The 23,536-nt window shown below is 39.9% G+C and overlaps 3 protein-coding genes across 8 annotated transcripts in view; 1 reads left to right on the top strand and 2 right to left on the bottom strand.

Moving 5' to 3' along the window:
* The first annotated feature begins 651 nt into the window (after positions 1 to 651).
* On the top strand, positions 652 to 2,262 carry LOC125904714 (salivary glue protein Sgs-3-like). Its single transcript, XM_049602312.1, has 2 exons — positions 652 to 933; positions 1,325 to 2,262. Exons 1-2 carry the CDS (start codon positions 874 to 876, stop codon positions 1,697 to 1,699), a joined length of 435 nt encoding a protein of 144 aa, XP_049458269.1. The 5' UTR covers positions 652 to 873; the 3' UTR covers positions 1,700 to 2,262.
* A 3,614-nt stretch (positions 2,263 to 5,876) lies between these two features.
* On the bottom strand, positions 5,877 to 14,408 carry anxa14 (annexin A14). 3 transcript variants are annotated; one of them, XM_049603033.1, is made up of 14 exons: positions 14,335 to 14,408; positions 13,581 to 13,666; positions 13,098 to 13,137; positions 12,362 to 12,458; positions 12,127 to 12,215; positions 10,160 to 10,273; positions 9,953 to 10,043; positions 9,749 to 9,828; positions 9,488 to 9,526; positions 8,232 to 8,322; positions 8,004 to 8,099; positions 7,862 to 7,917; positions 6,404 to 6,511; positions 5,877 to 6,259 (listed from the first exon to the last, which is right to left on the bottom strand). In XM_049603033.1, exons 3-14 carry the CDS (start codon positions 13,122 to 13,124, stop codon positions 6,200 to 6,202), a joined length of 948 nt encoding a protein of 315 aa, XP_049458990.1. In that variant the 5' UTR covers positions 13,125 to 13,137; positions 13,581 to 13,666; positions 14,335 to 14,408; the 3' UTR covers positions 5,877 to 6,199. The 3 variants fall into 3 exon arrangements, with proteins under 3 accessions (XP_049458990.1, XP_049458989.1, XP_049458991.1); XM_049603032.1 differs by lacking the exons at positions 13,581 to 13,666; positions 14,335 to 14,408 and adding an exon at positions 13,464 to 13,576; XM_049603034.1 differs by lacking the exons at positions 13,581 to 13,666; positions 14,335 to 14,408 and adding an exon at positions 13,455 to 13,481.
* Positions 14,409 to 17,359: 2,951 nt separating this feature from the next.
* crybg2 (crystallin beta-gamma domain containing 2) overlaps positions 17,360 to 23,536 on the bottom strand; it is a 70,814-nt gene continuing 64,637 nt past the window's right edge. For all 4 annotated transcript variants that reach the window (XM_049602224.1, XM_049602225.1, XM_049602226.1 and 1 more), the window contains 7 exons: positions 22,514 to 22,626; positions 22,199 to 22,328; positions 21,974 to 22,113; positions 21,562 to 21,685; positions 20,066 to 20,224; positions 19,788 to 19,947; positions 17,360 to 18,416 (listed from right to left, as the gene is read on the bottom strand). In XM_049602224.1, coding sequence (XP_049458181.1) covers positions 18,328 to 18,416; positions 19,788 to 19,947; positions 20,066 to 20,224; positions 21,562 to 21,685; positions 21,974 to 22,113; positions 22,199 to 22,328; positions 22,514 to 22,626 — 915 coding nt within the window. In that variant the 3' untranslated portion in view covers positions 17,360 to 18,327. The remainder of the gene's footprint in view (positions 18,417 to 19,787; positions 19,948 to 20,065; positions 20,225 to 21,561; positions 21,686 to 21,973; positions 22,114 to 22,198; positions 22,329 to 22,513; positions 22,627 to 23,536) is intronic.

Raw genomic sequence — 23,536 nt, 5'->3', positions numbered from 1 at the left:
AGCAATCCCCGTAGACGAGGACCTGTCCCTAGATATAAACGGCTCCTTCTAAGGTAATGCAAACACAATAATTGTAATTTTTATGTAAAAGAAAACATACTTTTTATGTTATATCTCATTTTTGCCAATATATATATTCCTAAATCCTACACACTGGACCTTTAAGTTTGATAAATTTGCCTGTTTGAGCACCCAGAGTGTGTTTAAATGCTGTAACAGATATATGAATCATAGCACAATTACTGAGCATTGCAGTCAGCTGTATGTTTAATTTAACTTTAGAGTAACGCATATTTTCACTGGGATAATGATCTCCAAGGCTGCTTCAAAGAGGAGCTTCTCACAAGGCAATCTATATGAGGATTTCTACTTTATTTTACTTCATTCAACAAGGTGAGGCCTTGTAAAATATTACCTGTCTTTAAGTAATAACCAACGAGCATCTAATTAGATTTTATGGACAATCACAGCCACTGAAGGATAAAAATAGCTGCAGTTACTGCAAGAGGCTGAAGGCACTTTGCTGAACAAAGACAGCGGAGACAAGTATCTCTTACATCCATATCTGGACTCATTTCAATTGGCTCAGTGTGAGGTTTTGCATTTGTGGTCCATAGCCAGGGTGGAGACTGAAGCAGGGCTTCCTGAATGAATACAGGTATCAGGTGAAAAATCTGAATGCCTTATAAAAGGCCAGCCTGTGGAAAAAAACACATTTTACAAAACTCTCAGCGAGGATACACAAGTGCGTATGACCCAGCAAGACCTTGAAAAGAAAAGAAAAGACTGAATAGTCGTTAAAAACAGTGAGGCTTTAGTAAGATATCTTCAGCTGTCTGTTTGTCCTCAAGAGGAAATCATCTCTCATCCAACATGAAGTATCTTGTCCTGGGGCTGTTTTCGCTGGCTCTGCTGGGATTCGTCTGTGTGCAGGTAAAAATCCTCTTCACTGGCTACAAAGTAGATACAGTAGGAGATAAGAGTGAAAAAATACATTTAAAAGAAAAAAATCTGACTTTATACCCTCCTTTTGTTGTTATAATGATATAAAGGACTTCATTTTTACCACAAACACCTAATAAATTAATTAATGCAATCCAATAAGACTTTTATTTTATTGCAGTGAAATGTCAGTACTTTTTAATATCATGCCCTTGTATATGTCTTTATTATTGCATTTTGTCTTTGAAACCAATGCCAAAATTTCAACATTCATTTATCGAGTATTTTTTGTAATATAATAGATAATATCATGCTCCACAGAATTATATACAAGCCATCAGTCTTTGTTTGTCTCCTCCTCTGTCCCTCACACATCACACAGTCATCCAGCACACCTCCAACACAGGGAACCACATCGATGCCATACAGTGGCACCACCAATACAACCGGGCCATACAATAACACCACCACCGGCTCCAACCCCACAGGCTCCAACCCCACCGGCTCCAATCCCACAGGCTCCAACACCACCGGCTCCGACCCCACCAGCTCCAACCCCACCAGCTCCAACCCCACAGGAACCAGTCCTGCAGACAGCAAACCAACAGGAAACAAACCCATCGGTAACCAGAGCCCCACTGCCACCCCCATGAGTGTAACCAAACCTGGCAAGACTACAAAGAACGGACAGAGCCACATCTTCACCTCTGTCAGTCTGCTGCTTGGATCATTTGTTCTTCATGCAATTTGGCAATGAGCGCCCTCTGCAGGCACAGAGCTGGAGTGAGTCTGACGTTACTGTTAATATATTTCCTACAGAGGAAACATTTTCAGCTGTGTGTGTGTTAAACAAAACTGATATTGATAAATAATTAGGGGGCCACAGAGACCGAGCCAACTTATTGATCAGCTAACAAATTTGACAGATTCTGAATCAGATCCTGCACTGATATGAGAGGAAAAAGCAGATACCTTTAAACCATTTTGAGTTTCAGCATGTTTGTTTGCATTTTAATAGATCACTGCTGCCAGAGCTGTATTTTAGGCTGGCATATCCTAAATCACATTTACACTTTGTACATACTGTAGGCCTATTTATTGTCCTGTGTGAAAATGTTTATTTAATCAAATATACTATAAATATGACATGCATAAATTGTCATAGACTCGTCACACTGTTATAGCTGTGTTAACCTTTGAAGCAACTGGTTTGTTTTCTGTATGTGTGTATTAGTTAGTAATTATTGTACATTAGTATAAGTAATTGCTTATTCTGGATGTGTCCAAAATTTTAACATCAAATAAACAGAGTGAAAAATATTTTTTTTAAAAAATGTGTCTTCATTATTAATATGTAGCAGTTGTATTTACATTTAGTTATGTAACATATAAATAAATCTAAAACAAAAAATACATATAAAAATAGCAATAAATAAATGTAATTTTTTTTTATCTATCTATAGTTTTAAATCAAAGACAGTAAAAACAAAGCTTACAAAATATGACATACCAGATCTCGGTTTCTATTGCCATGGCACACTACAGACAGTAATCATTTGAGGTATTATGTCAAAGTTATATCCGATGAAAAAGCTCAGAAAGAAAGATTCTTTGGAAGAGGGAAGCTCCACACAAGTTTCTGTTGTGCGTTATGAGGACAATTTGATATTAATACCGAGCCAACACCCAAATATTGGACTACAGCCAAACTTTAACACCTCAACTCACCTCTTCTCATATTTGCCCTAAAATCAATTTTATATTTCTCAGGTAGCACTAGTTTCCATATCAGCTCAGTAGCAAATTTAAATTCTATTACCACACTGGCCCATTAAGTCCATGACAGAAGAACAGAATAAAAGGGGACACAAGCATGAATGATGCTCAAGTGAGTCAGCAAGTGCAGTGGCAAAGATGGTATCATTATATCACAAAAGTGTCATTCATGCCTTTGTGCTACTGCTCCCACTGGAGGCTCCAGCTGTCTGATGAACCCTATGCTATTATTAGCTTTGCTAAAGCAGAAAAAAGTCAAATAAACGCCTTGAGGATTTTCTGCGAATAAAGTTGTGACAGTGACCTTTATACTGCAACTTACACCATCTCACATGAGGAAATAAGATAGTAACCTATTTGTTTATCAGTTTGTCAATTATCCACCAGGGGGAAGGAGGAAGCATGAAGAACTGTCCCTTTATGATTCATCTAACTGCTTCAGTTTATGCATTGTAACTGCACCAATGAATGTCTAATAATAACATCAGTACAGGGAAGTGTAATACAAAAGCCTTTAGACACATTTGTTTACAGTTAAAAATTAAACCAGCTGTCAACATCAAAGCGAGGAAGTGGAATATTTCCCATTATTGTTAGCCAACAAAAAACTAGAATATATTGAATATATAATTTTTCCTAAAGTTGCCACATGTTCTAAAATTCACAGTGAGTATGAATTTGAGTTTGGGGTCAGGAAAGGGGGGGTTGGCGAAAGGGGTTTGCTTATAAGGATTCATCCTTCCTTATAACTGAGAGATGTCATAAAAAACAACAACTGTGAAGCAACTCGAGTGTTCACTCACACATTTATATCTCACATGCACCTCTAAACCAACTTCCTGGATCCAGGGCCAGGTCATACCCTTCTGTACGTCATCAATTTACACCTACCCCTCCTGAAACGTGATATTTTTGTATAAAAGCAAGAACAAAAAGTTTCATCTCAGTTTCCCCAGAGGAAAGTAGGAGTAGACCAGGTCACGGTGAGGGAGCTTACGCTGCACTGAGACACATCAGCCCGCTGTCTGTGCAACAGGACATTTTAAGGAACATTTCTGGTGCATCTTTCCTCCTCTTGGCTCTCCACCATGAAGATATTGGCTCTGGGATTTTGCATACTGGCTCTGCTGGCACTAGCCAAGGTAACTACTTATAAACTATGTTTTTTTGTTTGTTTGTTTGTTTTTGTTTTCAAATTTGACCAACAAACAACCCATAGCCAGCCCACACATAGACAACAAATGCCCTGAAAACTTTGGCAAAGTCAGTGTGGCTGAGTCAGCCTGCAAACTTGTTCTACTGTCCTGAAAAGGTCGAATACATCTTCCATGTAATTTAATAGTTCTTGTACAGCCACCATGTTTATCATACTGCTATCACGTTTTGTAAAACTGTACTTATCCATAACTGCTGATGGAATACATAACAGGTTAACAAAGGGGCAAATTAATCTCACATTTAGTTAATTTACCATCATGTCCCTACAGGACAGGACAACACTATAGTTTAAAACAAGTTAAGAAAAAACCACATAAGCTCTGATGCAACAGCTTGGGTAATTCATGTTCATAGACAGGGGGAAGCTTTGGGAAATATTGTTGGTGGTGTTGGTACACACTGTAGTTTTTGTTTCTCTCACTGATTCAAATGATTTTTCCTATTTATTCCCATCCAGGCCACGACTACCGCCGTCGCCTCAACCGCCACTGCTGCGTCTGCTACAGCTGTCAACCCAACTATGTCTACAACTGTGGCCCCAGCCCCGTCTACAACTGTGGCCCCAACCACGTCTACAACTGTGGCCCCAGCCACATCTACAACTGTGGCCCCAACCACGTCTACGACTGTGGCCCCAACCACGTCTACGACTGTGGCCCCAGCCACATCTACAACTGTGGCCCCAACCACGTCTACAACTGTGGCCCCAATCACATCTACGACTGTTGCCCCAACCACATCTACAACTGTGGCCCCAACCACGTCTACGACTGTTGCCCCAACCATGTCTACAACTGTGGCCCCAGTCACGTCTACGACTGTTGCCCCAACCACGTCTACAACTGTGGCCCCAATCACGTCTACGACTGTTGCCCCAACCACTCCTACAAGTGTTGCTCCAACTGCCTCGACCAAATCTACCGCTGTTGCCCCAACCAGCACAAGTGATAAGACCACCCCTCCGCCGAAGACTACAACCACTTCCCCAGCCACAACAGCCACATCTGCGAGCACCACCAGCTCACATATTACTGCGACTCCTACGATCAGCCTGACCACCACCACAAGTACAACCACCTCGACAACAGCAACCACCACACACAACGGAGGCTCAAGCTTTAAAGCTTCTCTGCTGTTTTCTGTCGTGCCATTGTTACTCTACACACTTTGCCACTGAGCTGAAAAACTGTGTTAATGTTTCTGAAAATAAATGTAGGTGGAGTTGGACTAAATTTAATCCAAAGAAAGGACTGAAGGATGGAATAAAATCTGTGTACAGTACAGTATGTATAACATTTCCAGATTGTTCTTAAATTATTGTAATTATGTAGATGAATGAACTTGAGGTATTTGTTCAATTTGCAGATTACTGCAATCATGTCATTAGATCTGAACTCAGAGGACATATTACTTAAGTACTTAAGTCCTGCATTAAAAATGTCACTCATGTAAAAGTATGTAAGTTGAATCAGGAAAATGTATTTAAGTATGAAAATGAAAGTACCATAAAATGTTTTTGCATGAAAAATGACAAAATAGATTTTGAATTGATTTTCCAATTAAGCGACGCATTGTCATAGCTGCATTTGTGGTTTGTTTCATATGGTTTGTGCAGAAAAAAATCTTAATATGTAAAGTGGAGAGTTATCAGATAACTGTAGTGGTGTTAAGAGGACAATATTTTCTTCTGAAGTGTAGTAGATTAGAAATAGAAAAAGCAGAAAGTGACATGAGTTTAATATAAAGGTATCTCAGATTTGTAATTACTGTAAATAAAGACTTCCACTACTGGCATCAGGAATAACTTGTTAATAAGGAAGTGAGTGAGTTCTCTATTTCAGTGTTTAGTGAATTAGTTTGAACTGTGATTGTTGCACTGTCTGTATACACACGTACTCATATATTAAACTAAAATTACAACATTAACAAAAAAGGGAAAAAAGAGTGTCATTATTCTTTATTTATAAAAAACACTGTCTGTTACATCAGCATGAAGAGGAAGTACTGTGGCAGATACATAAAGTAATAAAAACAAATAACCAAACTGCACTCATAAAGTATCAAACTTGCTTTGTCACATTTAGTTGCGTGTATTTGTATAAGTCATTAAAACACAGGCACAGCATTCAATCAAATTACATCCCATAGAACGTCATAAGTAACAAGTTTATTTTTATATTACCACACACAGAGTGATTGAGGAGAGAAAAGGAACTATAAAAATGAATAGGAAGTGTAGGTAGTCAAAATGTGTAGCCGTTGTTTAATCTTCAGATCGACAGATGGCCAGCAGAGCCTCAAGATGGTTTCCTTTGAACTGTTTCTGTTGGGAAAAATTAAAGTTCACATGTCAAAATGCCCTTGAAAAATAACATAAAAAACACACCATCATAAAAGTACATAAAAGCTTGTGCACGTATTTCAAGGTGCTATACATATCACAGTATTATGTATGTGTGTGACCCACCTGTAGAGCAGTGTAGAGGGAAGTGCCTGTTAACTTGAGGTAGGCAGCTCGGATACACAGCAGATCATCCTCAGAGTGAGACACCATGATCCCCTGCATTATTGATGTCTGAAAGAGTGAAATTTTTTGTGCATGGACTGTTACAATCTCTGACATGAGGATATTTTCTATACATGTGAAATGTTCATTATATTACACACAGGACTGCCTTCAGCGGACTTCATTTCAATACAATTTTATTTAAATAAAGCCCAATATCACAAATCACAATTTGCCTCAGAGGGCTTTACAGCATACGACATCCCTCTGTCCTCTGGACCCTCACAGCAGATAAGGAAAAACTCCCCCAAAAAAAACTTTAATGGGGAAAAAAACATATCTGTAAACTAGAAATTAGCTGTTTTTATGGTCTTGGCAGAGGCAAAAGGCAAAGGAAAGTATAGGCTATCAGCACAATTTATAGCCGACACAAGGAACCTTAAAATAGCTGTTAAAATACATACTGTATATCAGACAACAATAACGTCTGGTATCATCATGTCTTAATGAATATTTTTATTACTGTGAATTGAAAAAGGATATCATTAACAAGAAAAAATAAAGTTCAATTTCCCTTAATTACAAGTAAGTGGTTTATGTGTTAGACATATTAAAACGTAATCAGGACATTTTATACTCTTTCTTATATTCTGTCTCATATACAATGTTATAATGCCCGATGTTTATATAAAATGTGGTTTTATATATTTGAAAAGTTTCAAATAATAGGGCAGACTTATGTAAAAGATATTTTTTGGACTTTGGCTACAAGATAACTTCAGGTAAGGACGGATTTATTTACACTGTCATCTTGTCCAGGCACACTACTGCAAGTTTTTACATTGCGTAGCCTAAACTGCGACATGCTAATGCCAAGGAAACATGTAACCTTGGTTGCAGATCATATTTGATCATATTCTTGCTGAAACATGTCCAGTTGTTTTTTTAGGCTTTCACTGGTGATATTTTACAGGAAACAGTGCTGCTATTCGCAGTCATTCTCTGGCTGCAAGTACATTGCTACGTATAGCTACATGCTAATATCAGGGAAACGTATAACCTTGGTTGCAGACGTCAGATCATATTTTAGACCATATTCTTGCTGAAACATGTCCAGTTGTTTTTTTAGGCTTTCACTGGTGAATTTTTACAGGAGACAGTGCTGCTATACACAGTCATTCTTTGGCTGCAAGTACATTGCTACGTATAGCTACATGCTAACGTCAGGGAAACGTGTATTTTTGGTTGCCGATGTTGTGAAATTCTCCCCGATTTCGGATCATAATATTGCTGGAACTTGTCTGGTTGTGTTTAAAAGCTTCTATTGGTGATTTTTCATGGTAGGAAGTGCAGCATTTCTCATGTCACTTCATCCATCCATCAGTCAGTAACAGTATAGTGATGACAGCATCTTCTTACCTTTGTGTCAGCTAGTCTTTTGGCAAGGTAGGCATACGGGTTTTCAATGCACTGTACTGTCAGGACATACAGAAATATTAGTGACTAATCAACATGGACAGTCCATACCTATCACTCATGCAGCATTTCATACAATATTTACCTAAAACTTTCAAACCCAGTCGAAAGTCTCCTGAAAACCTTTTCTCCACAGTCTGATCCACCATCTGTCCACTCTCCAGCTCCAGTCCCATCAGTACTGTCAACATACAGTAACATACAAGGTCAGAGGAATAAACCCTTGCATATTTAAAACTATAAAGACGTTCTAACACACAGAGACAAATGTGCAAGAACGACTGTATGTCAGAAAAATATATGACAGGATCACCTTTCTTGAGATGGTCTGAGTCTCTGGAGGTCAGTATGTCAATCCACGGTTCTGCTTCTGCTTTTTTCCCGTTCAGTGATGCGTAGAGAGCCTGGAAGAATAAAAATAATAAAAAAAAGTCACAGATCTCAGAAATGTATGGCTTACAACCACTACGCTCTATGCAAGGGCTGCTGGATTACAAGGAAATAGCCTAATTTATTCTTTGGTACTTTAGTGGTATGTTTGATTTTCATACAGTGCCAACCAAAATGATTAATGCTCTGGCAGATTCATTTTAGATGTCATATTTTCCTGTGCAAGAACAACCCTTTTTACAAGGTTTACCATGATTTGGAACAGTATGTCTGCTTCATCATATTAAAGGAGCTGTATGCGACATTTAGAGCATATCTATGATTCAGAGTCAGATTGTCTGCACATGGCTCTCAATATGGAGTTGTCTAAATCGGCTAGTAGCTAACTGCGCTAACAATGACAACAGTGCTAACAATGGGGACAGAGGTAACCTGGGGGGGGGGACCGGGATCAGGGTCAGGACTGTGTTCAGTGCTAACAATTTAGCAACTTTTTTTGCTAGATATGGTGCTTTTGAAACCCCTTTAGTGCCTTTTTTTTCCAAAAAAAAAAAAAAAAAAGTGGCTAGCAACATGTCTAGCAACTTCTTGAATAGACTATAACTCCTCTCCTTAAAGGAGCTGGCAGTATTTCTCAGGGAATGTACACTAATACAGCTCTCTGGAGTGACTATCTTCAGTGGGCGGGACAGAGCAGCAGCACATTCAGTCGACCAATCATCAGCCAGACTGACGTGAATAAGCTGTGAATGTGTGCATCTAATGGCCAATCACCAATCACCATTGTTAGTCTTCTAAAAGCTGTAGGTTTGATTTTGTTTTGTCAAAACAGACGCAGCTAACAATTTATTTCAGTGCACGATCACCTCTCTATTCATGATACTTCAACTATAACAACAACAACAATAGTGCTGACAGAGCTAAAGGTGTTAACGTGGGGAGGGACCCGGAGGGTGGGTGTACACTAACTTGGGCAGGGACGGCATTATCAGCACTAACCTCCATCGGACTTGCATGCACTAACAAGCACGCATGGCTGGACCATCTACCACAACAAAGAACAAAGAAACTCGAATTACAATGTCACATACATCTCCTTTAAAATAAAATACTGAAAGCTGTCCCTTACATCGCCTAGACCACAATGTTTGTGTATAAGAGTATCATGGAGAATAATACCTCAATATCTCTTTGAACTCCACAAGCAACATCTTCTTTCTATTGGGGAAAAAGGAGCGAGACACTGCAATTTCAAGGTCATGTTTAAATGAAATACTCTCATAACAGCAAGCGTAAAAAGTGATCACTATTCTCTAATGTTTCAGAGGAAACTGTCAATCAATGCCCACTACTGAAGCTTAACTGATTGTCTCTAGCAGTATTAAGGCTGATAATTATGAGGTTAAAGGTGATGGCAAAGAAAATAAATGATCAAATTACATTCAACAAAGCCACAACAAGCTTAGCAAAGTCTCCACTGGTTTCTCCTATCAGTTCATTCTCCAGGTCCTTTTTATACACTGAAAATGGAGACAAACAAACAATATAACAAATATTAGGACACCAGAGATCATGGGTTATGGGTTTGAATATCCACAAGAACCAGCCAAAACATTTGCTGGAAAGGAAAGTAGTGTTACTTACATTGTCTGTATGCAGCACTGATTTCTCGAAGCTGCTTTCCAGATCGCGTACACAGGATCTCCAGTAGTGTTTCCTCGTCTGAGCCTAAACCCTGCACACACACACCACATACTGTATATATATCGTAGGAAAATCTTTGCCTCCTCCTAAAAACACTAACCCTAAGGCACCCAAAATATTTATACAAAAACCCAAACACCCACTCACCACCATGGCCTGTTGCAGGCGGTAAGCTTCATGCTGCAGAGGAGGCATCAGCAGTTCCAGCAGCAGATTCTCCAGATCTCCAGACAGAGCTTTCTTCAGACCAACTGCCAGGTCCTGCCACAACGTCAGAGTAAACATGGATGTTTTCACATATCTTAGACATTGTCTCTGGTTTCCTCTGTTGACTTTCAATGCAGCAGATTAGAAGAAAATCTCTGAGTTACTGTAGGTCTCATGTTGGTAGTTTGAAAGGGAATTATACTATACAATACCACAATATTTTTTAAAAACAAAAAAACCCCTCTGTTACAACTTACAAGTAAAAGCCCTATATTCAGAATCTTGTATAAGTAAAAGTACATGAGTGTGATGCATTAATGCGTAAGCATAAAAGCTACTAAAAGTGGGGTTAATGATTATATTTCTTAAATACTGCTAGATAGCTTTATACATAGTAACACATCATAATGTATTTGTTTATTTAAATATTTTTAATAATAATCTAAATCTGTAGCCTTGCTTGTAACTAATGTTGATGAAAAATGTACTGAAGTAAAAAGTACAATACTGGTTTCCAACATATCAGAAAATTCAAAACACTCAAGTAAAGTACAAGTACCTCAAATTATACTAAAGTACAGTACTTAAATTAAAGTGCATTCACCACCACGTATGGATGTGAAGTGTCAGGGGCCTCCTGGCCTCTACCTGCAAAATATCTCTCAAATGGACAAATACTGACCAGAAGCAACTCGAAATGACCCCCAAAAGACACAAAATTACCTTAAAGAGACACAAAATTGCCCTCAAAAGACACAAAATTACCCCCAAAAGACACAAAATTGCCTTAAAGAGACACAAAATTACCCTCAAAACACACAAAATTACCTTAAAGAGACACAAAATGAATTGAACGAAGAGCCAAATGACCACAAAGAGACACAAAACCACAAAAAATCTATTACAACTACAAAGAGATGCAAAACCACCACAAAGTATGTGTGTCTTTCTCCTAGAGATGGCAGGGCCCTCATTTTTGTAAACAGAAAACTTTGCCATCAGTTTTTGTCTTTGACAAGTGGTCACCGGGTAAGCGCAATAATATGTATTTGGGTGGAAGTGTCCTGATTTCACTGTGTTGAAAACGGGGGGTTGCCATGTGCAAATTATTTAATCCTGTGCATCTCAGTTCTGTCTTGCTTCTTGTTATCTGTCAGTAAACAATGGAACTGCTGCACAGACAAATTGTGATGATTAGCTAACGTTATTTTATTTTTTCAAGCCTACTTTTGGGGATTTTTTTCGCCTTTATTGGACAGCTGATGGTAAAGAGGCAGATCTGAAACGGGTGAGAAAGGTAAGCTGGTTACCTTCCAGCTATTTCACTTTAATCTATTTCATTCATGTTAAAAATGTTCTAACCTATTCAGTATTACTCAGATTCTGTTTATGTTTTTCGGACTTCCCAAAGACCCTCTGGCATTCTGTAAGAAGCAGCTGAAAAGAGATCCCTGGCTGTTTTACCACAAGTGTCAATGTGAAACAATGTGTCTACTGATACTATCACCTCCACATGTAAAAGAAATACCTCTAGGGGAAAGAAAAGTGACAAACTGCCATGTTTTTTGTACTGCTAGGAAACAGTAAATGTCTTCGCAGTTTCTAACCCTACAGCATCAGATTCATTCTCTACCTCACTGTGAGTGACAGTACTTTAGTTTAGACTGCTCATGCTACTCCCTCTCCAAACAAAGGTGTGTTCATATCCCTTAAGACTGTTTAAATAATATTTGAACAGCAAACACTTGGGAGTTACAGATGAGCAAGTACACATTTGCAACATCCTTATCATCATTGCAACGCTACATTCTTTTGTATTGCATAACATGGATTATTTAAGGAATATTTTACATCAGGGGCTGCTGAGGCTTTGAGCTTTGATACCCTTGATACATTTGTTTCTGTACCTTTTGTGTAATTTCTTCAAAGGTGTTGGCGATCACTTGTCTCTGAGCGTTGGTCCTGTTGGTCAGGATTCTCACCAGAGTCACCACATCTGGGCAAGGTACATGTCATGATACAATATTTAGCAATAGGGAGAGGAGTGTTAATAGGCAAAAGAAAAGTTGGACTGTGTACATAATCCAACATTGCTTGTCAACATCGCCACTCTGGCTTTAAAAACCAGTTTGAATCTACAACCTTTCTTCTCCAGCGCTGCCTGGATCTCCATGGCATCACGGTCAGGGTGGAAATTGGAGAATGGTCGCACCGTTCCTAGGGTGCCCCAACACATCTCCTACATAATCAATAGTGAGAGTGAGAAACAAGAAATTGGGTAAGCCAAAACCATACTGCAAAGACTGAAAGACGATTACGCAAAACCCTGACACTGGACACAGATCCTGTCTGTTTAAAAATATATTTAAAAAAATGTGATAAGTGAGAGACAGGTAACAAGCAGAATAGGTGACAACAGAAGAAACAAGATGATGATTTACATGGACATACCCTGTAGGCGCTGGCAGAAGATGAGCAAAGATACATGTCAGTTTTCATCATGTTTGAATGTCAAGAATGTCAAATATTCTTAACTATTATAACTAGAGGGGGTAGCTTGGAAAATTACAAGGTTGGAGAAATACTTAGACAGCAGGACTATTTTTCAGTAGGAGCCACAGTCTTGTCTGGCTATGATTTTCACATCACATTAGACAGGAGATCAGATAATCAGCTCCTTATTAACTCAACTTTCTTTACATTAAAAAGCAGCTGGAGACATTTGTTCACAGTGCAGCATTCCAGCGTGATTGAAGGCATAGTGGCTTTTCTAGATAATGTTACAAGGTATGCAGATAATCAGAGAACACAAGACAGTAGATTACATTATCTGCAAATGTGGAGTCCTGGTAAACAGGGTAAGAAAAAGTCCACTTACATAAGATTTGAAGTACTCAGGATCCATGGCTTTGTTTTAACTGTGGGAAAGAACGGGAGTCAATGGTCCATACATAAGCAGAAATATACAGTAAATGACATTACATAGAAATATAAATGAGCACAGTATAAAAATAGAATTAAATCCAAAATGGTAGTTTGCATAGTGGGAAAAAATTAAGTACCCTTATTCCAAATTTGGGTTCTTGTTTAATTAATCCCATGATGTAAGTTTACTCATGACTTGTACAAAATAAACAAAACTTGAAGTGTTATCTATGAAAGACTAAGATACCTGACATGCCAGAGCAAACACCTGAGAGAACATTTTCTTACAGAATCTTTAAAGAATGCTCACTTTTCTTACCTGTAACCGAGCTCTGTGTCAGCTAAGGACGGTGTGTAGATAGGAGTTTTTTTTTTTTTTTTTTACAATCTCCTGTAATCAGCCCTGCATCTCAGTCACACCCTCACTGTGTCTCACCTGCTGCAGTTCAACCACCTGACTGTCGATCACACAGCTGACCAATCGGTGCTCAGCACCTTCACCGCTTTGTCAACACCATTGGTCTGTAGAAATAAGGCGACAACCCACTTGTGAAAAAATTAACATTCCGTGCGGGAGAGGAATCCAGACAGACAGGTTTGTCTGCAGGTGACCTTTGTAGTAAAATGACCACAAGCTCTAGATTTTGTGACTGATGTGGTGGGAAATGTGACGAATTATTGTTGTCTTGGGCTATACAATTTATCCCCTTCTTTGAATATTTTTTTTTAGTTTTGAGGATTTCAAATAACAGCATTGAAATTTAACAACTTGTCTCCAAGATGGGGCAGATATCCTATAAACAAACCCACCAGGCAACATGCCAGTCATCTCTGCGAGTAAGTGAGGGGCAAACTGTGGTGCCAGAGTAAAACAGATCTTCCTAAAATCTGGTGTGCTCGTGGGTTATAACCTGATTGTCTTTCAGCTTCAAAACCTGAAAACTGAATTGTGTCATAGAGGAAACAAAAGCACCTGCATCTGTGGCTGCTGGTGATAATGATCTGACCTGCCCTTTTCTCTCAGTCAAAAGAAAGACAGAGGGTCTCGAGAAAGAGCGAGACAAAGACAGACATATCAAGTTCACTTTCAAACTCAGCAGCCACAAATCACATCACAGATAATTTAAGAAATTGCTTCTCACAAAAATGCAGTAGAAGGAGGTCATTTCTAACAGGAAACAAAGTCATACCTGAACATGATGAAACCATTAAACAAATGTTTTGAGCTCTCTGATCCTCTGTGCTGCTCCACTTCTACCTGCTGTTCACCTGCAGAGCGCAAAGTAATATGAGACCTGTGTGGTTATACAAACAAAGGTGATCAACAGCAGGCTCTTAATGTTAACCTAATATGTGCTGTCCATTTGAAACAAAAACAGCACAATAAAAAAAGTTTTAGAAGAAAATGTGAATACAAATTAAGTTTCAGTTTGAACACTGAATGAAGTTGAAATGTCACTTTAAGTAGAGGTGCAGTCATTTGAAGAGTATTAGATAAAAACAGTTGAACTGTAAGCTGATGTGTAACCGCTGAAAGCAGATGAAGTGTTATTGGAAGAGTAAAAGATGAAAGCAGCTGAAATGTCTGTTGTTGTGTAACCAATGAAAGCAGTTGAACTGTCAGTTGAAGAGTAAGGCTGAGTGTCCACATTGCATTTTTTTCTGAGCGCCAGCATCTTTTTTCAGTTCTTCCCCCGTGAGGAGAGAGTGTATGTAGAGTAAGAGCACTGCACCTGGTGTCTTCTTTCCGAGTGCTCCAATTATTTTTGTGCGGCCACTCTAGGAGCTTCTAGTTGAAAATCTCTGCAATTTTCAGAAAGGCCTTTACTGTCTATTTTGAGCTTCATGATCTGTCAGTCAGACACTATCATGGTATTAAGGTAGTGTTATTTATAAAGTTGTCTTCATCAAAATAAGCACTCAGCGGTGCTATAATGTATTTCCCAGCACTTTTCCCCCAGAGAAAAACACTATATGGCCCTATACTGTAAAAGCAGTTGAAGTGTCAGTCGATGTGTAACAACTGAAAGCAGTTGAACTGTCATGTGAAGAGTAAGAGATAAAAGCAGCTGAAATTACAGTTGATGTCTTAATAGTAAACGTAGTTGAAATTTCAGCTGAGGAATAAAAGTCATTTATTTGTCATGATTCTCTTGTGTGAGAGATGAAAACACAACAGTTGAAATGTCAGAGAACGTGAAGTGTAAAGTAATGAAACGGTTAAATTCAAATGAGCATTTTGTTTGTTATGCAGTTATTAATATCTTTCCTCTTTTGGTCATTCATTATGGTTGTATACCACATACCACCTCAGAAAATATTAGGCTCTCTGAGTACCACCACTATGACTGACAGTCAGATACAGTAGCATAAGCCTAACCTGTTCAGCTATGGACAGTTGAAGCAAGTTTATTCTTAATTAGAAGATTGTTAATTGTTGACTGTTGTCAGCCACAGCCACCCTGTACAAAGGGTTAATATAAAGCTGACACTTAAACACTTCCACACAACTCTCACACAACACAAGGGCAAGCCCCATATCAGGTGCTGTGAAGACTTCACTGCCGCTGCTGAAGCAGCCATTAGTACTTGCACTCAGTTCATTGTTGTCCACTTCAGTTTCAACAGGGCTGCTCTAGATGGCTCCTCCTAAACTGCACTTCTCCTCTTCTAGTTCCTGTTTGAGCCAGGATTGTACTGTTTTTTAAATGAATGTATGCGCATGCTATGTTCATGAATGTGGCAACTTAGCAGGAAATATTACAGGCAAGGCAAAACTTATCTTAAATTACATTTCAGGGACTCACAGTTTAAGTATTTTCATTCCATACATAAGTACCATCGTATTTTTATAGGGTTATACATATATATACACACCGATCGGCCAAAACATTAAAACCACTGACAGATGACATAAACACTGACCATGTCGTTACATTACAATGTTCTGTTGGGAAACCTTGGGCTCTGACATTCCTGTGGATGCCACCAGACCCCATTATGGCAGCGACACTCCCCAGTAGCAGTGGCCCCCCAGCAGGACAGTGTGTCATGCCACACCACAAAAACTGCTCAGGAGTGGCCCGAGGAACGTGACAAGGAGCTCAAGGTGTCGTCCTGGCCTTCAAATTCCCCGTATACCCATCTGATCAAACATCTGTGGGATATGCTAATACTCCACCTTACAACTCACAGGACTCAGAAGATCTGAAGCTAACGCCCTGGTGCCAGACACCAAAGGACACTCTCCAGAGGTCCTGTGTTCATGCCTTAACAGATCAGAGCCAAGTCCAGTCCAAGGACGACCCATCCTGGATCAGAGGTACATCCGGGGTACCAGCACGTCCATGAAATGTTCGATCAGGTTGGGATCTGGGGTATTTGGAGGCCAGGTCGACACCTTGAGCCCCTTTTCCCATTCCTGCGGTCATTCCTGAGTAGTTATTGTGATGTGGTATGACGCATTGTCCTGCTGGGGGGGCACTGCCATCGATAAGTGCCGTTGGCATGAGGGAGTCACCTGGTCTGCAACGGTGTTCGGGTGGGTGGAGCACATCAGGTAGCATTTACATGAATGCCAGGACTCAAGGTTTCCCAGCAGAACACTGCACTGTAACAAGATGATCAATGTTATTCACTTCACCTTCCAGTGCTTTTAATGTTTTGGCTGATTGGTGTATATAAATGTACATATGGTTAATATTTAGAAGATTTCTCTGCGTATCACCAGGGGTTTGAGAATGAGTGAGAATAAGTGAATTATTTGTAATACTGTACTGATAAATCCATTAGTGGTGGTTCTTCATTTTGTACTGTGTTCTTCTTGTTGGCTTGGTGCATTGCAGAAAGCCATTATCTATAGAAATACAATTGAGTTTCCCTGTCTGTTTGAACCCTGAGTGCAAACTTGAATAGATGAAAGTCTGAATGGATGAATGCAGGGAAGGCAGGTATGAATGGAAGAAAGCCTGGGTAAACATTTGAAGTAAATGAATGAACAAAATAGTCCATTAAAGCCAAAGCCAGAATGACATCAGCAAAAGTAGTTCACTGCTCCTCAGATATTCTCACATCCATTTTTTCTTGACCAGCACAGAGAGGAAACATGTGATCAGGGCTGATCAGTGCTGTATACAAAGACAGAAAAAGAGCTGAACATAGATGTGACCCCTTTGATTTTAATGTTTTGTAATTCACAAACACAAATCAGTCAGCTTTGTTTTATGTAACAAGTTTTATTTGTATTAATATTTCAAAACCACTCCCTCTTACATAACATCTGACATCACATCTTTAGTATCAAATATTAACATACAGCTGATGCAGACAACATATTTTTGTGTAGCAATAATAACAAAAATACAACAAGAAATGGGGTAATCGAACTCACACAACCCATTTCACTGCACTTCACAATGCAATGTGATAAAATGCATGCAGTGCAGTGCAACGTTTCCCCAAAAACAAACTGATACATACAGTACATATAAAAAATACCTTAAAAAGCATAGCATACATGTTTTTGCACACTACGCATTTGTTTGGCTTCATTTGTCCACTATCTGTATAAAGCACTGGTAGCAACTTGCTGTTCACTCCAGTAAAATCATGTCCAGAAATGAGGTTTGCTCCAATGTAAACAAAGATGTAAAAGCGTTATCGACAGGTGTTTCTACAGTCGGGGGATTTGCATGAGCCTGGAATCATACAAACAGGGAGATTCTAGTTTGAATACTCAAATTGCTGACGAATGATAACATCTGACAGAGGTCAAAGTCAAAGACACTGAATAGGTCTAATCATTAATTCAATTACTGGTCTGTTCTGTCCATGCTGGGTTTGGATACAGTTGTTCAGGACATCATGGAAAATACATTTATTCCTGCTTGGCGAGTCGCGATGAACCCAGCTTTATCTGTCTTGGAGAAAATGGAATAATTTCATGAACAAAAACACAAAACTCTGCAAAGCACTAAACTGTCTGCAGCTTCTCAGTGCTGGGTTGCATTTTTACATTTGCAATGTTCGTATAGTTACATGGATCATGGAGTTTTAAAAAAAAGAAATCAGTGGCAGTGGTTCCAAGAATATTTATGGGATATTCTGGAGTTGTAAAGAGAGGCACTGTTGATGCACTCCTGAGGAAAACGTAGCAAAAAGACACATGAGGTTTTTATAGCAGATTAGAGCAGCTCTATCTCCCACTGTTGGCTTGGCCTCTCTTCGTTCTCTGGCATCATCACCACATGGTCCTTGTCGTAAGTTTTACCACCTGAGGAAAAGGAAAATAGTCATGTTAGTAAATGTTCAAATTCCAGGACAAATTTTGGAGAGGGAGCTTAAATTACTCTTACATCTTCATTTTTAGCAAATCAAGGGAAGCACAGTCTGACACATGTCCCATGCAGTCCGTCAATGCCCATGTTTTTATTATGCTTTTGCAGACAACAGCCGTCGCCAGAGGCATTATGTTTTCGGGTTGTACATCCCATTCGGAATTCTCAAGAATGCCTTGAGGACATGTTCTCAAATTTGGCCCAGGCGTCCACTTCGATTTAAGGACGAATTGATTAGATTTTGGTGGTCAAAGGTCAAAGTCACTGTGATCTTGAACCTTCTCATAAAGGCGACATCTCCAGAAGGCCTTGAGGGCATTTCCACAAATCTGGCACAAACATCCTCTTGGACTCAAGGATGAATTAGAATTTGGTAGTTAATGTTCAGAGGTCACTGTGGCCTCACAAAACATGTTTTTGGCCATAACTCAAGAATTTGTGCGCTAATTATGACAAAATTTCACACAGATGTCTAACAGTAGGGGAGACATTTGATACAGAATTGGTGACACTAATCTTCGGTGTCCATCTTGAAACTGTGCTGATTGTATAGATCTTCTGTGCTGCTGGGTGGAAGACATTTCTTTAAGCATCCAGTTTTAGAATATGTAGCTTCTTTGCAGCAACATTCATATTTGGATGGTAAATGGTAAAGGGACTTGCACTTGTATAGCGCCTTTCTAGTCCTCTGACCACTCAAAGTGCTTTTTACACTACAGTCACATTCACACCAAGGCGCCACCTGCTACTCAGTTTTTTTTTTTTTTTAAGATATTTTTTTTGGCCATTTTGCCTTTAATGGACAGGACAGGTAAGCGTGAAGGGGGGAGAGAGAGGGGGGATGACATGCAGCAAAGGGCCACAGGCTGGATTCGAACCCTAGCCGCTGCGGCAACAGCCTTGTACATGGGGCGCCTGCTCTACCACTAAGCCACCGACGTCCCCTGCTACTCAGTTTTAAACGCACTGACACATTGATGGCACAGCCATCTGAGTCAGTATCTTGCCAAAGGATACTTCAACATCCAGACAGGAAGGGCTGCGGATTGAACCGCCAATCTTCTGTGGATGACCCGCTCTACCTCCTAAGCCACAGCTGCCCAGGCTCACAGCACCCTGCCCGACCTTGCTAAGCCTCTAAGATCGGAAGTGGTCTTGGCTGGTATGGCCTTAAACATTATCTGAAGCATTGTTAACTGTCATGGTATGTATATGAGTCTGGCCAGACATGGATATAAACTGTGACTGCAACTTCACTGGTTCGCAGAGGCATACAATCGTCAGGTGATAATTTTAGTTTTTCATACCTTTGACATCCAAGACGCAGCCAGGGAAGGTAAGGCTGGTGATGAGGCCACTCATCTGGGCTGCCCAGGTCTGGATAGGCTGCCGGGTCTCTGTCCACAAAACCACCTTGGCTCCCGGCTCTATGTTGCCCATCACCTGAAGGCTCATGTTCTGGGCCAACTACAGAACACATGATTAGATTAGTACATGATTAGATCAGCTCAGTGTAAACACGGTCAGATGACAGGTTCAGATTTTCAAGATGCTGCAGACGGAGAACATTTTAATCATGCATTACCTTGCTCTTGATGAAGCCATCTTGATAGAACCAGATGTCACTCATGGGCTCCACTTCTGGTGCCACCACCACTCGTCCTGATTTCATCTCTTCCACGCCGCCTTGGACTGACATGAAGTGACCTCTCTCTTTGCTCTTGATGCGGAAATAGCGGCGCTTCTGTGGGAGGCAAAATATCACAATATATTGTCTTACAGAGTCACAGATCAGTGGAGCCATGTCCGTAAATCATTTGGCTTTTCACAGTAGAGTACTTTACATTATTTCCACCCCTTTACGGAGGGGTATGATGGGAAACAAGCTTTGTTTTATCATGGGCTGCGATCGAATAGGGCTACTCTGCCTAACTGAGTAAAATGACCCATAAGTATCTAAGTGGCAGCTATGATAAGAGCTGGTCGAATACTCTAAATGCTAAAAGGTGCTTCCTTCCTTATCTCCTTTAGCATTGGGTACACTGGACCATCCTTTACAAAAAGAGAGGAGATAACGCTATCGCACAATACCTTGTGGCAGCAACATATAAAATGGCGCACCGTTTGGCCATTCACAAATGTGAACAATATGCCTTGCATTAATTTACCTTTTTTCATACTAGGGATGTATGCTGATAATTATAAGTGGACAGGAGGGTGTGCATGAGCAACCATTCCCTGCCTGACAACCATTTCAAATCATTTTTGTGGCTGGCAGCCTATATTCCTTTTTTTAAATTTCAATTCCAACCTTGGTAATGAAATAATATTTTTCACCGGGCTATTGGAACATTGCAGTTTCACCACAGCTGACCCACATCAATAACATTTGCCGCTGCATAATTATGGAGCCTAGTGTGAGTGCGGTCAGATTCTCTCAGCACTGCAGGGTCTTTTCCTGAGTCCATACGAGTTCCCCTTTCACATCTTTTCTTGACCTAATGATGTTTTCCATCGAGGTCATCAAGGTGTTAAGGAAAGGACATAGGATGGATTTTGGTTTTACTATTTGACTGCAGCCATGGTGTAAATTTGCTGTTGGAGATGTTAATTAAGTGCTGTAAAAGCATAAAACTGCAACTATCACTCTGTTGAACTCACTACAAGCCGTCCAAAGCTTGCACTTTGCTGAATGCTCCACTTTGAGCGAATCATCACATTTAATATCCAATTCGTCTTATTTAGGGTCTACATTTTTTCCCAGCTACTTCATATGGCCTTTTTGTTTCGTTAACCAACAACCAGTTTTATAAAGGGAAGTTCTGGGACTGGTGAAGCCAGCAAATTCTAATAGTAGGTTTTCCCTACTTTTGAATATTTTCCATTTAAATGAATGAACTACAACTTTGGTTAATGTTAAAACTTAACATCAGCCCGAAGTCATGCACTTAACACAACATTTCACACCCTGTCAGGTAAGAACAATTCACTAGTGATGGCTAGGATGCATATTTTGCCTTTTTAACAATGTACTCTACGACTACGTTAAAAAGCGGGTGTTAAGATGGCTTGTCAACTAACCTGTCTGACTGGGAACATGGAGCCAATAGTCTGTAGTGAGCTGAACTTTGGCCAGTTGGTGATTTCAATTTGTTCCAGTAGGAACTGGCGCCCCCTGTAGTTGCTGTGTTCACATATCACCCAACTGCAAAGGAAGAGAGACAAAATTAGAGAAGAATTTGGTGCTTAACTATCACGTGGCAAGCTTTTTTTGGTTTGTATAACCATGTGTTCCATTGTAACAGCTGACTATCAACAAATGTCCACTATATAAGGTTTAATTGAACTATCTTACTGTCATAAAACGAGGAGAAGCTGCCCCTCAAAGCAAAAAAAAGGAAAGCTACTTTATGAAGTGTGTCAACACAACTGAACCTGTGCGAATGCAAGCACACAAAAAGTACAAGGCCAAACAGTCTCCACAAACACGCACCAGCCGCTGTTGACTCTGACAGACAGAATGTGGTTGTTAAAGCCTTCTTCCACCATGCTGGGGATCTCTGTGTCAGTGGTGATCTCTCTGCCCTCCAGACACTCAAGGCCGAACAGAGAGATGGAGGGAACTGAGAACTTCTAGACGGGGGAGAGATGGAGGTTCAGAGCAAGACAAAGAAAAGAATACAGAGCATTTTCTTTATATTTATGAGTGACTCCTCACCATTGGCACGACCTTGACAGAACGGATGACGGTGTCAGATAGACACCCCATGCTGGTTAGAGAGGGGTAGTCTCCTTCACTTAAGACGTACAAGTTCCCAGAGTACTGTTTGTTCTCGTAGACCACCCAGCTGTAACACACAGAATTATGTTATTGATTCTCTATCAGCTACAACACGTCAACTTTTCAATCTTCCCCAGTCTCATAACTACCCTCACTAGTTTATCATCATATAGATTTTGTGGCTCACCCTTTATGTGTTAGTAGTCTTTTATCAAATAATTTTTTTTACATTTTTTCTATTTTTACTCTCACCTTCCACCCGACACTCGGCAGGACTTGGTCAGTAATTTTTCTGGTGTGGCTTCCTGGTTGCGGTCGAAGACGTGACATTCGCCCTGGAAGTCTGGCTCAGAGTACAGTATTATCTAACAGGCAGAGATAGAGGTAAGGAAAGATAAGTGAAAGATCAGATTAACACATTTATAGCCTAAAGACTTTTATTCTTCTGATTATTTTTTGCCTTTTAAGTACTGGATGCAAAAGTGTTACCACTGCAATGTTGCTCTGCCCCAGTGGAGGACTTATTACCTCCACCAGCCATAAGCCTGGAGGGGGTCACGCATTTGGTTGTGTGTGTGTGTGTGTGTGTGTGTGTGTGTGTGTGTGTGTAGTCTGTCCACAGTTGAGTTGCAACAGTATGAGGTTTTCATGGTACAATAACTGTCACGGGATCACAGTATCATCAGTCAGAATGACCCTTAAAGGAACAAAAATAGAAGGGTTATTTCTGGCTGACCAAAGTTTTTTTTACTGTAATTGAAGGTTGAAGCCATTTCGTTAATGGATGTGTAAAAAAGTCTCCCCTTTGAAAATAACGAAATTAAAGGGGAGATTATCCCTCCAGTTGCATTTTTTTCCCCAGTATCGTAGATAAGCAAATGTACACGGTATCATAACTGTCAACTATTATATCACAGTGTACCTTGAAACCGGTATATCACTGCAACCCTAGTCCGCAGCTAATCCCGCAAACTACTTGACCAGTAAGCCTAATAGGTTGCATGCAAAGTTCTGACTGTACACTCAAGGACCTCCTGTGGTTGCGTTGATTCACAATTGATGAAAAACTTGTTTTATTGACTATTTTATACCATCATTCACTGCTGACTCCTCACTCCTCTGATGCAGGCCACAGTTTGGCCTTTGTAGTGGCTCAAAAACTGATTGTAGAATGTAGAAAAGTTTGGATCTTATTTTGGACCAGAGCATCTGCAGAGTAATTCCACACCTACTATGTTATCATCCACTAGAGTTAGGCATGATACGAGATGAATT

Source organism: Epinephelus fuscoguttatus, linkage group LG17, assembly GCF_011397635.1.
Source record: "Epinephelus fuscoguttatus linkage group LG17, E.fuscoguttatus.final_Chr_v1".
Taxonomy (NCBI): Eukaryota; Metazoa; Chordata; class Actinopteri; order Perciformes; family Serranidae; genus Epinephelus; species Epinephelus fuscoguttatus.
Note: the sequence above shows the minus strand (reverse complement) of the source record. Positions and strands in the feature narration are given on the sequence as shown.

Excerpts from the sequence above, each read along its gene's own strand:
- LOC125904714 (XM_049602312.1), top strand. The coding sequence starts at position 874 with ATGAAGTATCTTGTCCTGGGGCTGTTTTCGCTGGCTCTGCTGGGATTC. Across the intron at positions 934-1,324 it reads TGGGATTCGTCTGTGTGCAG|TCATCCAGCACACCTCCAAC; the intron begins GTAAAAATCCTC and ends CACATCACACAG.
- anxa14 (XM_049603033.1), bottom strand. The coding sequence starts at position 13,124 with ATGGATCCTGAGTACTTCAAATCTTAT. Across the intron at positions 9,829-9,952 it reads CAGTGCTGCATACAGACAAT|TGTATAAAAAGGACCTGGAG; the intron begins GTAAGTAACACT and ends CTCCATTTTCAG. Across the intron at positions 6,260-6,403 it reads CCCTCTACACTGCTCTACAG|AAACAGTTCAAAGGAAACCA; the intron begins GTGGGTCACACA and ends TTTTCCCAACAG.